Source organism: Panthera onca, chromosome A2, assembly GCF_046562875.1.
Source record: "Panthera onca isolate mPanOnc1 chromosome A2, mPanOnc1 haplotype 2, whole genome shotgun sequence".
Taxonomy (NCBI): Eukaryota; Metazoa; Chordata; class Mammalia; order Carnivora; family Felidae; genus Panthera; species Panthera onca.
The window spans coordinates 2,757,877-2,772,204 of record NC_138340.1 but is presented as its reverse complement, the minus strand read 5'-3'; the positions used below and the strand labels follow the sequence as shown (position 1 = coordinate 2,772,204).

The 14,328-nt window shown below is 63.3% G+C and overlaps 1 protein-coding gene across 5 annotated transcripts; it reads left to right on the top strand.

Annotated features, from left to right (window-relative positions):
- The first annotated feature begins 2,670 nt into the window (after nucleotides 1–2,670).
- TBXA2R (thromboxane A2 receptor) lies at nucleotides 2,671–14,295 on the top strand. 5 transcript variants are annotated; one of them, XM_060628689.3, is made up of 4 exons: nucleotides 3,742–4,711; nucleotides 4,748–4,800; nucleotides 7,892–8,736; nucleotides 12,898–14,295. In XM_060628689.3, exons 3-4 carry the CDS (start codon nucleotides 7,951–7,953, stop codon nucleotides 13,141–13,143), a joined length of 1,032 nt encoding a protein of 343 aa, XP_060484672.2. In that variant the 5' UTR covers nucleotides 3,742–4,711; nucleotides 4,748–4,800; nucleotides 7,892–7,950; the 3' UTR covers nucleotides 13,144–14,295. The 5 variants fall into 5 exon arrangements, with proteins under 5 accessions (XP_078299759.2, XP_060484670.2, XP_060484672.2 ...); XM_060628688.3 differs by having other exon boundaries at nucleotides 4,748–4,827; XM_078443633.2 differs by lacking the exons at nucleotides 3,742–4,711; nucleotides 4,748–4,800; nucleotides 12,898–14,295 and adding exons at nucleotides 2,671–3,715; nucleotides 10,515–11,017.
- The last annotated feature ends 33 nt before the right edge of the window (nucleotides 14,296–14,328 follow it).

Sequence of the window (14,328 nt, the reverse complement as noted above, 5' to 3'; positions counted from 1 at the left end):
TCCGGTCCAGGATCCACAGCCAAGATGGACCCTCCCCAGGCCGCTGGTCACTCCCAGCCCTGCCCTCATACCAGGTCGCTGGGCAGCACGGTGTGTTGGCTCAGCCCGGAGGTGCGTCTGGTCAAGGGGCCTCTGAGCCGCAGACCCCGGCCCGCCCAAACCATGGTCCGCGGTGAGGAGCACCCGTTGTGGCATCACATGGGGCACGGCTGTCCCCTTCAGACCCCCTGGCAGACGACATCACTTGACTGTCACAGCGATCTCAGAATCTCCTTTGGATCTGGGCGGTTGGCACCAGTTGGTTCCTGGCGGGTGCCGCTGTCCCTGAGGTCGCGACAGGCCCCTGGGAGCAGGGCTGAGTGGGGCGGGCCCAGGAGGCACTCTGGCCCCAGCTGGCTGCCTGCTCACAGGACGCCTAAGGCCTTTAACGGGCGCCATCCGGACCGCCTGGCTCCACGGGAGGGCGCGGGCTTCTGTCCTTACGAGGCCGCCCACATCCTCAGGCCTGGAAAGCGGCGGTCAGGGTTAGAATCCGGGTTTCGGCAGCTTGGAGAATCCCACCTCCCTGGCCACTGCCCACGTCCTGGGATCAGTTTCTCCCATCTGCTCCCCCGAGAGTCCCAGCCCCTCACAACCCCCTCTGCAGTCCTGGCGGGGTGACGACCCGGCCCTGGGGGGGAGACGGCTGCACTAGGAGGGAGAACGGAATGGCCGTCCCCCCGCCCCCTCCCGACCGGTGGGAGCTTAGAGCCAGGAGCCCCCGGGGGGAGGGAGGAGGCCTGGGCTCAGACACCCCCAGCTCAAGGTACGGCTACGGCGGGGACAGGCAGTGGGTCTGGGGGACCCCGGAAGGAACACAAGACTTTCCGGAGAAGGGGCACAGGCGCTGGGCAGGACGGGGCTGCAGGTGAGGCCAGGGCAGGGCCACAGCCCAGGCCCTGGACTCCTCCCCGGGGCACTGGGGAGCCACAGCCGGTGAGTGAGTGAGCCGGACAGGGCCACGCGCTAGGGGTCAGGGAGGCGCTTCAGGCAGACGGGAGGCACCGTGGCCCCCACCCTGGCCCAGGGTCCACCCGGGGCGTTAAGCTGCCCCCACCCCCCACCGGGTCGTTTTCCGCCCTTGGCTGTGGAGGCTAAGAATAGACACTCCCTTCCTGGCCCCCACCGGAAACCACAGCCACGGGGGGCACATCCTGAGCCTGGCCTCATTCCCACCGTCCGCTCCCCCCAGGCCATCTCCGCCCCTCCCAGGCCTCCCTAGCTGACTGAGCGGGGTGGGGTCGGGGAGGCAGGGAGGACAGGAGGCGGTGGAAGTCACAGCTCATGTTCAAATCCCACCCACACGCGGCCGTGGACGCATCATTTCTTCCCTCCGGACCTCAGTTTCCCCATCTTTTTTGTTCTTAATATATATATTTTTTTTTAACGTAAGCTCTACACCTAACGTGGGGCTCGAACTCACAACCCTGAGACCAAGAGAGTTGCGCGCTGCGCCCACGGAGCCAGCCGGGCCCCCCCCCCCCCCCCGGTCTTTCCCTGTCTTCACGAGCGTCTCTCCCCGCCGCCGCGCAGAGCTGCCGCGAGGCCCAGGCCAAATGCGAGTCCAGTGCCCTCCTCCGACGCCTGCTGTGGCCGGTTCCCAGAAGGGACGTTGCCCTTGTTATCTCGGCCCAGAGGAAGTGGGGAGAGGACAGCCTCCCTCCAGCCCCGCGCCACAGCCGCTCCATCACATCTGCCTCCTTGCGATTCCCGGAAGCCGCACGCTCGGTCTCGTCTCTTAAGTTTCAAACGGGGAGTGTCTGTCGCCACCGTGTCCCTCGGACCTGGCGAACTCCTGTCCATCCTACAAAGCCCCGGCGCCGACGCTCCCCACCCCCCACCCCCGCCTCAGTTCCACCCCTTCCCGGCTCACCTCTGGGCCCTGCCTGACCACAGAAGGTGGTCTTTCTTTCTCCAGCCACGGGGGGGCATCCTCGAGGGCAGGTCTGACTCCACATTGTCCTGCCACATGGGCTAGGACACAGAATTGCACTGGAAGAGGGTTGGAGGGTAGGAGAGTAGGCTTTACGGGGCGGGGGGCGCGGGGTCGGGGGGGGGGGGGGGGGAGTCCTCTGAGCCAGGGCTCTGCCAGAGGCCGGAGTTGGCAGTTGGGGGGATCCCCTACCGGGAAGGATGAGAACTGATGGGCTCACTGCCTCAGGGCCTCAGACAATGGGATAGGGCAGGGGAGGGGCCTTCTGGAAGGATGCTGGGTGTGAGTGAAGGCTTGGCGGCGGGAAGGATGGTGGAGGGGCAGCCAGAGAAGGGGTGTCAGACACGCAGGGGAGGGCGGGAGCACGTGGTCCTCACTCAGAGCCTGACCTCAGGCGACCCTCCCAGATCCCCGAGCACTGGGTGGGGCAGAGTCAAGGCCAAACCGGTCAGTCCTGGCCCACTCGGGGCCTGACGTGGGGCCAGTGAGGCCCAGGGGATCCCTCCACGCCCAAGTCCTGCCCTGCACGCAGCTTCAAGGGCTCCCGGACCCCCTTCACCCACCTAAGGACCGTCTAGCACAGGCCCGTGCTGTAGCCGTCCCCAGCCTGGTCACCCTCTGTTTTTGTGGCAGAGGAGACTGTCCCAGAGCCCTGGGTCTGGGTGGGGGGGAGGGGGGGGTCTTCAAAAGGAAGTGGACCCTGCCTGGGAGCCCACGTCTCATCCTCCCATCAGTCCTGCGGGCACCGGCCCGACAGCCTTTCCCACCTGACACTGGGGTGGGGGGTGGAGGCCAGGGGGGAACGGACCCCCTCACTGCAGGCGGCCCTCCAGGGGCGGTCCCTTCGCTGGTTTCACTGCCATCTCCAAGCCTTTGTCCTCACAGGACCCTCCCCCCCGAATGTGGCGACCCACCACGTCCCACCGACCTGCTCCAGGAAAGCCTGTCTCAGCAGGACGCCCGTCCTCCCCTCTAAACAGACCCCCCGCATTGATTAGGTACCTACTGTGTGCCAGGCCCAGCCCCACCAGGTTCACCGGCTTAGAGCCCTGGGCCCCTCGGGGCCTGATTCTGCCGGGAGGGGGGGTGGGGAGGGGAGGGGGACGCCCGGCCCCTCCCGATCTCGGGTGCTGCCCAGACGGTGAACAACGCGGGGCCTGGCGGCAGAAGTGCAAAGAGGGGGCCCAGCTGGGGGGGGGCCCAGGCTACAGTCCCCCGAGAGGGCCCCGGCCACCGCATCCCTGTCCCTGAGCCCAGGGGGCCGGGCCGGGTCCCCAGCGGGCTGGGGGGCGCCCCCTGACCCCCATCGGCCAGGCCAGGCCTGAGGGGCGTGGCCAGCGCCAGGGGGAGGGGCCGGTGAGAGACGCAGGAGAGACAGACAGGGACCGACAGGGCGCGGGCCGCTGCGCGGAGCCCCCATCCTGGGCTATTTTTAGCCCCCGCGGACCCCGCTTCCAGGCGGGGAGGACTCGGCGCCCCTCCTCCAGCCCCGGAGGACGTCGCGCAGCCGGGCGTCCTGAGCTGCCGCGCCCTCCATCCGTGCCCTGCGGAAACGGGGCAGCGCCGGGGTCCTCTGTGCGTCCCGCCCCCGGCCGTGACTCGGTTTCCCCGGGGGACCCGGGAGGCCCGACCGCCCTGCTCCCCGCTCCGCCCTCCCCGGCCTGAGCCCGACACCCGCACGTCGGCCAGCCGGGCTGTGCGACAGGGGCGACCCCAGCGCAGGCCACGGATCGTCGTCTCCAGGTGAGGCCGGCCCGCCAGGTTAGGGGCGCGGCGTGAGCGCGGGCAGGATGTGTCCGGCGGCCCGCCCCGCTGTGGGTGTGTCCCCCCCCCCCCCCCCGACCGCCGGTCGCCAGGTGCTAGGTGTCCCCGGGCGGTGCTGAGACCAGGTCTGCGACCGGAGTGTGCCGTCGTGCCCCTGCCGTCCGCCCGGCGCCTGTCCCGTTGTGGCCCGCGACGTGCCTCTGTGTTTCCCTGGGAGCCTGCGGGGCCACTCAGGGTCCTTCGGCGCCGCAGGGAGGGTGCAAGGCGCTGGGCGTGGCTGCGAGCCGGTGTCTGTGCGTGTGTGGCCGGTCTCAGCCCACGTCGGGACCATCACTGTAACTCAGTGCCCATCCTCAACCACGGCCAAGGGCCCCCAGGCCTGTCCCCTCACCTCACACCTGCCCTCTTGTGCAGGTGAGTGGCGAGCCCTGGAGAGCACCCACTGTACAGATAAGGAAACTGAGGCTCCCGGGGGCCCCTTGAGTCAGGGCGGAGGCTGGGCTCAGACCTAGTGGGGCGGGCCCTGGCGGCCCCACTTTGCACCCTCTGGGGTGGGGGCCGGCTTGGTGTCACAAACAGGAAAAGGTCCCGGAAATTAAGCCTCATGGTGTGGTGAGGGGAGGTGGGGCAGGCCTGGGGGCTGACATTGGTGTGCGGTGTCTGTGGAGGGGTCCACACCCGTGGGCCTGCGAGCCTGCGTCAGGCCCCGGGCTGGCCTGGTCCCTGAAAAGGTGACACCGTTGGTCACCTGGACGGCGCTCAGAGCACTTAGCAAATGTGCTGGGGCCACCTCAGGGCTGCCCCCGTGCGCCTGGCCGGCCAGGAGCCGACCTCTGAGCTCCCGCAGGACAGGGAAGGCTCCCCGGCGGGGAGGGGCCTGGGTGGGAGCAGGTCGGGCCCAGAAAATCAGCCGGAATGCCAGCAGGCGGCTCAGTGTCGTGGTTCTCCCCGTTTCACAGAGGAGGGGACACTGAGGCTTTCTCCCCGTTTCACGGAGGAGGGGACACTGAGGCTTGGCACAGTTTACCCCCCCCCAGCCTGGGACTCCGGCGAGCCGGTCAGAGGTCAGCGTCGCCCCTGCGGGAGTCTGGGTGAGCCTGGGCGTGGGGACAGGAGGCCTCGCAAGCCATCGAGTCGGGGGAGAGGGGGAGAGACGTGTTGAGAGATGGCTGGCTCGGCCGACAGGAGGGGGTGGGGGAGGAGAGCCAGGGACCGACCCACAGGCAGAGGAGGGGCCTGGCGCTTGGGAACCGGAGATCGCATTCCGCAGGGGGCTGGGCATGGGAGGCCTGGTGCCTGAGGCTCTGGGGCAGCTGGAAGGAGCCGCCAGGCCTCACCCAGGTGGGCTGACCCTGGAGCCAGGAGCTGAGACGGAAGTTCTGGACCCAGGACCCAGCCACGTTCCCATCAAAGCTCTAGAACCTCAGCCCCTTGGAATTCTCGACTCGAGGCCCTGCGGGTTCTGGAAGCGGGAGCGCATCAAAGCCAAACCCCCCTGCTCTTGGGCCACGGAATCCTGAGTCTGTCTAGCGGATCTGGGCGCCAGGTCCCCCCACAAGGCACAGAAAGGAGGATGGGTTCCCCCGAAGGGCCACACGGTGCTGATTGTGGACCCCGGGCTATGGCGAGGACAGGGCCCTGCCGTCCCCTCCCAGCCCGTCTGGGGGTGGGGGTGGGGGGAGGGGAAGGGAGGCTTTGCCAGGTGCCCCTGCGGGGCTGGCGTGGTTGCCTGGGGAACTCGGGAAGGCAGCTGTCACCAGGACCTGTCCCCGAGGGGACTGGAAACCAGAGGCTGTGGCCAGAGGGAGTCAGGCCAGTTTTCAGCCTCCCCCTGGGGCCGAGAGCTCTGGGTCACAGGTTTGTTCCCAGACACGGGAGGCGTGAGGCGGTCTCCGGGTGAATCAGCAGTCGAATCAGCAGTTCACGGAGCCTCCCACGGGGGCTGGCGCTGTGGGCCCAGGAGGAGCCCCTAGCTCGCGGTCACTCCAGCCTGGGGTGAGGTCAGTGGTCGCAGGCACAGCCCAAGTCCCCGGGAATGTCCCGCAACGGTGCATTCCAGCTCTGGAGGGAGAGAGTGCCCCGTCCCGAGGGGAATCCAAATGCAGGCCAAATCCGTGACGGCAGAGCGCGCACCCCTGCCCTGCCGCGGAGGGGAAGGTTGCGGGTCACCGCGGAAAGCCCCCCGCCGTGCTGCCCCCGCACTTCTCCCGGGGCCTCAGTGTTCCCACCGGAGGCCCCACCCCGCCGCCGAGGAGGTGGTCTGGGCACTCAGCCTGGGAGGGAAACTCGGTGCGGGTGTCAGAAGCTGGGTAAGGAGTCGCTGAGCAGAGGGACCAGGCCAGCACAGCAGGGAACACGTGGGAAGGTGGCCGCGGCCACCACCCTGAGGGCACCCACGAGGCCCTGAGCCCTGTACATCAGGCCCTTTACAGGAAGGGACGAGGCGTGCGACTAGACCAGAGTCAGTGACAGGGTAGGCAGCGAGGCCTGGACCCCGGGCCCATCTGACCCCACTTGTAGGAAATGCTGTCCCTCGGGGGCGCCCGGGTGGCTCAGTCGGTTGAGCGCCCGACTTCGGCTCAGGTCATGATCTCACAGTTTGTAGGTTCGAGCCCCGCATCGGGCTCTGCGCTGACAGCTCGGAGCCTGGAGCCCGCTTCGGATTCTGTGTCTCCCTCTCTCTCTGCCCCTCCCCTGCTCATGCTCTGTCTCCCTCAAAAATATTTAAAAATTAACAAAAAAAAGAAAGAAAATCCCATCCCTTAAAGGAAATCTCCACCCCACGCCCCCCATCTGGTTATTGGCAAAACTTCGAATCGTTTACACGCATTTATACGTAACGAGACCTGGATTTACCCCCTGAGATCAACTCGGGCCAGGCTGTGGGACCTCGGACAAGAGATTTAACTAACGTGCCTCGGTTTGCCCCCTCTGCAAAATGGGTGTCACAGTAGGACCTTTGTGAGCTTTCCCTGCCCGGCCACCCCCGTACTTCCCATGTCTGCCCGCCTTCACCCGCTCTTCCCCACCCCCACCCCGGGAACCCCTGCTGCCCACACAGGGAGCCTTCCTGTCTTTTGGGGAACCGGGAGCTGTTTTTGGAATGATCTCTCAATTTATTTCTCCTTGACGTCCCCACATCTGGTGTGTTCGTCCACATTCGCAGAAGTCAGGCCCAGATGTCTCTGGTTTTGTCGCCCGGCCCCACCGCGAGGACCAGGTCCCTCTCGCTGCCATTTATAGCCCATCCCCGGGGAGTCTGTCACTGCCCATGAGCCGTGTTTCTGTTCCCAGAATGGAACCGGATTTCTGGGTTTGTTTCTTATTATGAAAACAATGCCCTGAAAACGGGGGCGGCGGGGAAGAATCCACACGATTGCAACATGTGCCAGGAAGCGTCGTCCTAAAACGCGGGAGGTGTCGGGCCCCCCGCCATGCGTGCGCGACAACTGGTGACCCAGAGGCTGACCTCAGAGCCGGCCTGGGAGCCGGGACCTCTGGCCGATGTCCAGCTGCCCTCCTCACCTTGGACGCATCCAGTCTCGCCACCCATCCTGGATTCTGCAGTCTGACAAGGGCTCAGAGGGGTGACAGGGGCTCAGAGGGGTGACAAGCAGGGGGCGGTGGTGCCCGGAGGGCAGAAATCATTTGCCTGGGGCCACGCCGGGGGGTGCCCGGGGCTGCCGTTCAAACCCAGGGCCTCTCTCTGGGTTCTTCTCGGACACCCAGAAAATACTAACAGGTCTCCAGGGGTCACAGAGGAGACGGCAGTGGTCCTCACCCTTGAGGGTCACGGCCACCGGGGCAGGACAGAGTTGGAGGCGGTACGGGTAGTGATACTACTGAGCGGGGAGCGAGGCAAGTCGGGGAAGGTTTCTTCAAAGAGGGGTTATTCGGGGCGCCTGGGCGGCTCGGTCAGTTGAGTGTCCGACTTGATCTCGGCTCGTGTCGTGGTGTCACCATTCGTAGCCTCCCCTCTGCTGCCCGAGCTGTCTCTCTTTCTCTCTCTCTCTCAAAATAAACAAACATAAAAACAAAGAAAAGCGAAGAGGGTCATTTGGACTGGGGCGTTGAAGCCCGCGTAGGAGTTCGCCAGGCCCGCGCGGATTCAAGGGCAGCGTGGATCACCCGCGTTTCTTCTGCCTGCTCCCCCAGGTGTGCCCGAGCCGTCCCCGCCCGCCGCCCCCGGCCCGATGGGTTGGTGACCCGGCGCCATGTGGCCCAACGGCAGCGCCCCGGGGCCCTGTTTCCGGCCCACCAACATCACCCTGGAGGAGCGGCAGCTCATCGCCTCCCCCTGGTTCGCCGCCTCCTTCTGCCTCGTGGGCCTGGCGTCCAACCTGCTGGCCCTGAGCGTGCTGGCCGGTGCGCGGCAGGGCGGCTCGCACGCCCGCTCCTCCTTCCTCACCTTCCTCTGCGGCCTGGTCCTCACCGACTTCGTGGGGCTGCTGGTCACCGGCGCCATCGTGGTGGCCCAGCACGCCATCCTCTTCGACTGGCGCGCCGTGGACCCCGGCTGCCGCCTCTGCCAGTTCATGGGCGTCGTCATGGTCTTCTTCGGCCTCTGCCCGCTGTGGCTGGGGGCCGCCATGGCCTCGGAGCGCTACCTGGGCATCACCCGGCCCTTCTCGCGGCCCGCGGCCGCCTCCCGGCGCCGCGCCTGGGCCACGGTGGGGCTGGTGTGGACCTCGGCGCTGGCGCTGGGCCTGCTGCCCCTGCTGGGCGTCGGCCGCTACACGGTGCAGTATCCCGGCTCCTGGTGCTTCCTGACGCTCGGCGCCCAGCCCGGGGACGTGGCCTTCGGCCTGCTGTTCTCGCTCCTGGGCGGCCTCTCGGTGGGGCTGTCCTTCCTGCTCAACACGATCAGCGTGGCCACTCTGTGCCACGTGTACCACGGCCAGGAGGCCGCCCAGCAGCGCCCACGGGACTGTGAGGTCGAGATGATGGCTCAGCTCACGGGCATCATGGTGGTGGCCACGATCTGCTGGATGCCGCTGCTGGTGAGTGGCGGGCGGGCGGGGGGGGCGGGGGGGGTCTGCTCGGGGCTCCTGCCGCTCCTGGTGACCGGGCTCAGCCGCATGGATTTAAGGCTCCCGGTTGTCACCCGCCCGGGAAAACGTGGGCACGGACCCCAGGGTTCGGGCGTCCTTCCTCGAGGAGCTCACGAGCGGGGCGCAGATAACCCCCAAGCCGGGGGCGCGACGGGGATGCCCAGGGAGGGGCTCCAGGATTCCATCTGGGGCATCAGAGAAGGCTTCCCAGGGGACGGGCGTGGGAGCCGGGGTCTTGAGGGATGAATAGGAGTTTTCTTAACAAAGCCAAGGAAGCCACTCTAGGTAGTGTTGCTGAATCATCAAACATCTCCTGAGTCTACTCCGTGCCTGGTTCTGGGCTGGAACCCAGGCCTGCCCAGGTTTTCCGAGTCGGGGAGGCTGGGCCCAAGCCCTGCGAGTGACTGGCGTAAGTTGGCCACTCGGGGTGGTTGTCTTTCCATTTCTGTTTGATCGGGACGAGTCTGGCGTCTGAAGTCAGACACGCGGTCCCCAGCCCACGTCCCATGAGGACTTGCCGTGTGACTCTGGCTCCGGGCTCCCCTCCTCCTCCAGCCTTGCTGTCTGGTTACGGGGATCCAAAAGCCTGATGGCGAGGTCGAAATGAGCTCGCTCATTCGTTCGTTCTTCCAACAAGCGTGTCACGAGCGACTCCTGTGTACAAGGCTCCGCTCTAGGCGCCGAGGACACAGCAGACATCCTGTGCTTCCGGGAGCTCTTGCCAGCGGGGCAGGCGGGCCGTGAACTTAGTCCGCTCCCTCCGCCGCTGGAGCGGGCGACTCCTGGTCTCAGGATCGTGAGTTCGAGCCCCACGTCGGGCGTAGCGATCACTTAAAAATAGAACCCCAAAAACAAACCAAAACAAGGCAACCCGCGAATGGAAAGATCGCGGATTTGTTCTTGCTTTTGCCTTGTTTTTTTTTGTTTGTTTGTTTTGCTAGAACGTCTGGCATATGTGAACGGTTAGAGGAAAGGTACAAAGACGCATCGTATTTTGTGACACATGCAAATGCCACGGAGTTCCCATTTCCGCCTCCAGAAATAAAGTCCTGTTGGAACACGGCCGTGCCCATTCGGTTCCATGGGGCTTTCACGCTGCAGAGCTTAGTGGCTACAGAGACCGCGTTTCGAGTGTTATAAGGTCCTTTAAGAAAACGTTTGTCACCAAAGGGGACTCGGGAGTCGTTTAGCGATTCAGCGAGATTCTACCTGGGACGCCTTCCTGGTTTTTGTCTAGCAGTTAAACTCCTATCCGTGTTTCAGAGCGCCAGCCCCAAGGGTTCAGGGCGGAGCAGGGCCCGTTCTGGGTGTCTGTCCCAAGGGATTGCAGGCTGGAGGGCAGATCCTGGTCAGGGGCCTCTTGGTGAAGGTGACATTTGAGCAAAGACATGGTAGAGGGGTAAGCCGTGTGGAGCTCTGAGGGCGAAAGCATTCCAGGCAGCGGGCGCGGCATGGGCCAAGGTCCTGAGGCAGGACCCTGCCTGGAGTGTGGGAGGAACAGCCCGGAGGCCTGTGTGGTTGGAGCAGAGTGGGGGAGGGGGAGGGAGGGAGGACGGGAGGGCGGAGAGGGGACGGGCACAGGTCGCCGAGGGCCTTGGGGGGCCGAGGGGAGAATTTGGGCTTCTACCCCGGGGGGGAGGGAGAAGCCCTGGAGGGACCCGACTCAGGTGCCGCCCAGTACATGTGAGGGATGCGCTAGTAATAAGTGAATACATAAGTGTTCTCAGATCCGTGAGAACAGGCCTGGGAGGGACACGCCGAGGACAGGTCAAGAACACCTCCGTCAGCCAGAAGCACCGTCCTGTAACTGACGCTCCCGCGGGAACCCGTAGGTGCCCGTGGCTGGCACCCACCCCGGGAACGGGTTCCTCGCAGGCTCCCTGCTTCCCTCCCCCGGCCGAGATACACACAGCCGTCGGCCGACGAGGACCCTGCCCTCCAGCCTCCTGGCTCTTGGTAACACCCAGAAGGAGCTCCGTCCTGCTCCGAGTTGTCAGAACTGGGGCTCTGACGCATGAATAGGAGTTCGCTCGCTAGACCGAAGGGGGAAGGCATCCCGGGTAGAACCCCTGCCTCACGAAACAATTCCTGAGTCCCCTTTGGGGGTAAGCTTTCTCATAAAGGGCCGGGCGGGGAATATTCCAGGCACGGTCTCCGTCACAGCGACTCGGCCCGGCCCAAGGGAGCGTGAAGGCAGCCACCGACGACGGGGAAAATGCACGTGGCTTGCGCCCCTGGGCTCCGTTCGTGGACGCCGAGGTTTGAATCCCATGTCGTTTTCACGTGCCACAGATATGCTCCTTTCTATTTTTTCTCCCACTGTTCACACGCGGAAGGACATTCTCGACATAACAACAAAACCAAAGCAAAGGACAAAGCGAACAAAAGGAGGCAGAAAGACGCGGAGGGCCAGATTTGGCCCCTGACCACCCCCCGCTCTAGAGCCTCCCCTGGCTCCCATCGCCCCCCAAGACAGGCCCCCAGACGCTCCCTGCGAACTCACCTGGGGAAACTCCCACCCGCCAGCCGGTCACCGCCCCTCCCCCTCGGTCAGCTCAGGTGCCCGCTCTGGGCTCCTGCGGGCCTCACCCCTCCTCCACCGTGGCTCTGTCACCCCCACCCGCACGCTCTGACAGCCTGGCCACCATCCTGGAGGGGACTGCGGACCCACGCCGGAGGGACCCGGTGTGTCTGCCCCCAGCCTTGCCCAGCACACAGTAGGTGCTCAGGAAACAATATAAATACAAGTTTTTAAAGATTTTATTTTACTTTTATTTTTAAAGTTTGTTTATTTTGAGAGAGAGAGAGAGAGAGAGAGAGAGAGAGAGTACAAGCAGGGGAGGGCCAGAGAGAGAGAGGGAGATGGAGAGAATCCCAAGCAGGCGCCTCGCTGACAGCACGGAGCCCGATGCGGGGCTCGAACTCACGAACCGTGAGATCCTGACCTGAGCTGAAGTGGGAGGCTTAACTGACTGAGGATTTTATTTTTAAGGAATCTCTACACACAACGTGGGGCTCGAATTGCCAACCCTGAGACTGAGTCACAGGCTCTTTAGACTGAACCAGCCCCGGTGTCCCAATGTTAATATAATTTCAATATAACAGTTTATTTTAATAGAAGAATTTAACATCATGTGAATTATGATCATGCTTAACATAAATTTTCATTATAGTTACAAAATATACATTATAACTATTACATTGTTATTGAGTTATCATTTGTACCTAATTGTATCAATGATACAGTTATATGATTATACTTGTAATATATATTTTAAATACTATATATTATAATTAACAGTATATTAGCTAGTCGTTGTATTATATACTTGTAAATAACTTATACGACATATGTAATATTAAACACAAATGTCAACAGTAATGAAATATACTTAAATGATTCAGTATACAAGTTTAACATAGAATTATTCAATATAAAATTGTGTCAAAATCATATAAAATATAATTACATAAAATATAAATTTCAACGCAAGATATAATTACTTAAAATAAAATATATGATATAAAAGTTAAGTATTTAGGGGCGCCTGGGTGGTTCAGTCGGTGAAGCGTCTGACTCTTGGTTTCGGCTCAGGTCATGATCTCACGGTTCGTGAGTTCGAGCCCCGCGTTGGGCTCTGTGCTGATGGCTCGGAGCCTGGAGCCTGCTTGGGATTCTGTCTCTACTCCTCCCTGGCTCTCGCTCTCTCTCCCTCTCTCTCAAAATAAATAAACTTAAAAAAATTAAGGATTTCATGGGCAACTTTATAGTCCAATGTTGTATTCTACCTTTCGCACGAATCGAACAGTAACGCTGGGGCAGGAACGGTGACTCTGCCTGCTTCCCCCTCCAGGTCTCTGTTTCTTTCCCACCATTTTTAATTGTGCCCCAGAGAGAGGCAGGAAAAGCGTGCTGTCTTCTAGCTCCGTCAACTGCAGCCCAGAGAGGTCAGGCGGCTCTCCCGAGGTCACACAGCAAAGCCGGGGCACAACCAGCACTGGATCTCAGCTGCCCCCGGGGCGGGGGGGGGGCCCCGCAGGGAAGGTGCCGGTGAGGGGCCGGGCTGGGGGCCGGCGGGGTCCCTGGCTAACCGCTCTGACCCCCGGCAGGTGTTCATCGCCCAGACGGTGCTGCGCAGCCCGCCCGCCATGAGCCCGACCGGACAGCTGTCGCGAGCCACGGAGCAACGGCTGCTCATCTACCTGCGCGTGGCCACCTGGAACCAGATCCTGGACCCCTGGGTGTACATCCTGTTCCGCCGGGCCGTGATCCGGCGTCTCCACCCTCGCCTCGGCGCCCGGCCCAGGTCGCTGTCCCTGCAGCCCCAGCTCACCCAGAGGCCCACGGTGCAGTAGGACCCGGCGGGGGGACAGCCGGACGGGGCGCTCCCGAGGGTCACGGCCGGTCTCTTCGGAAGCCCCAGGAGCCGGGAGCGTCGCAAGGACCGAGACGTTGAAGGGCAGGCCTGCGGGCTGTCCTCCATCCGCCCTGGGGACTCCCTAACTCCTCCCTCCCGTCCCTTCTCCCCCCTCCCCCCAAGGGTGGGCAGGCCTGTGGGGTGGGTGTCCGAGGAGATCAGACTTGCAAGCCTCCCCTTCCAGAAATCCTCCAGAAGTGGGGGCCCTTGGACCCGATACGACCTGCTTACTGGGGGGTACCGTTGGGTCAGCTTGACGCCCCCACCCAAGAAGGCCCTGTTTAGAAAATATTGAGCACGAATAGGCAGGACACCCCCTCCCTGGCCAAAATACGTCTTAGCCCCGCCGGCCGTCTTTGTTTCCCTCTGGGTCCAGACGGCATAGATCTTCACCGACAGGCGGGCGGCCGCCTGAGCAGAGCTGGGGTGCAGGGGAAGGGGGGGGAGGGGGCTGGGTTCTGACTCCTCACCTCCTTTCTGGAGTCTTGACTAAGCACTTTGTGGGTCCGGTCTCCTGTCATCCTACAGTCCCTGGGGTTCTGGCATTAAACCCATTCGCAGGTGAGGAAAAGAGAGGAGACAGACAGAGACAGGCAGGACTGGGACGTGAACAATTGCTACCCAGCCCCCCGCCCCCGTCCCAAGCAGGGCTCACTCCCTCACTCGGGTAGCTGCTCCCACACCACTTCAGGCCCCAGGGCCTTGAACAGAAGGCACTTGGCCCACAGCAGGTGCTCAATAAACATCCATGGGAGGGACAGAGGACTGAGCCTTTACCACCCGTGTGTGTGTGTGTGTGTGTGTGTGTGTGTGTGTGAGCTCGTGCAGGTGCCCGAGCTCATGCACAGCGCTTGGCAAAGAGCTTGGCACAGAGTAGACGCCTGAGAAGCACCCGGTGTGGTCACGTCAGCCCCCTAAACCCTCCTGCCTGCCCCTTCCTCTGTCTTCCCAGGAACTCCCCCCAGAAATGACACATCCAGCTGCCGGGGTGGGAGGTGCCTTTATTTCCCGCGAGCCCTCGAGGTACATGAGGACGGAATTCCCCTCCTGCTCCCCGTTTCTCCACCTCCTGCCCGCAGGCCTCTCCCCCTCCCCCCCACCCCACCCCGCCCCGCCCCACCCC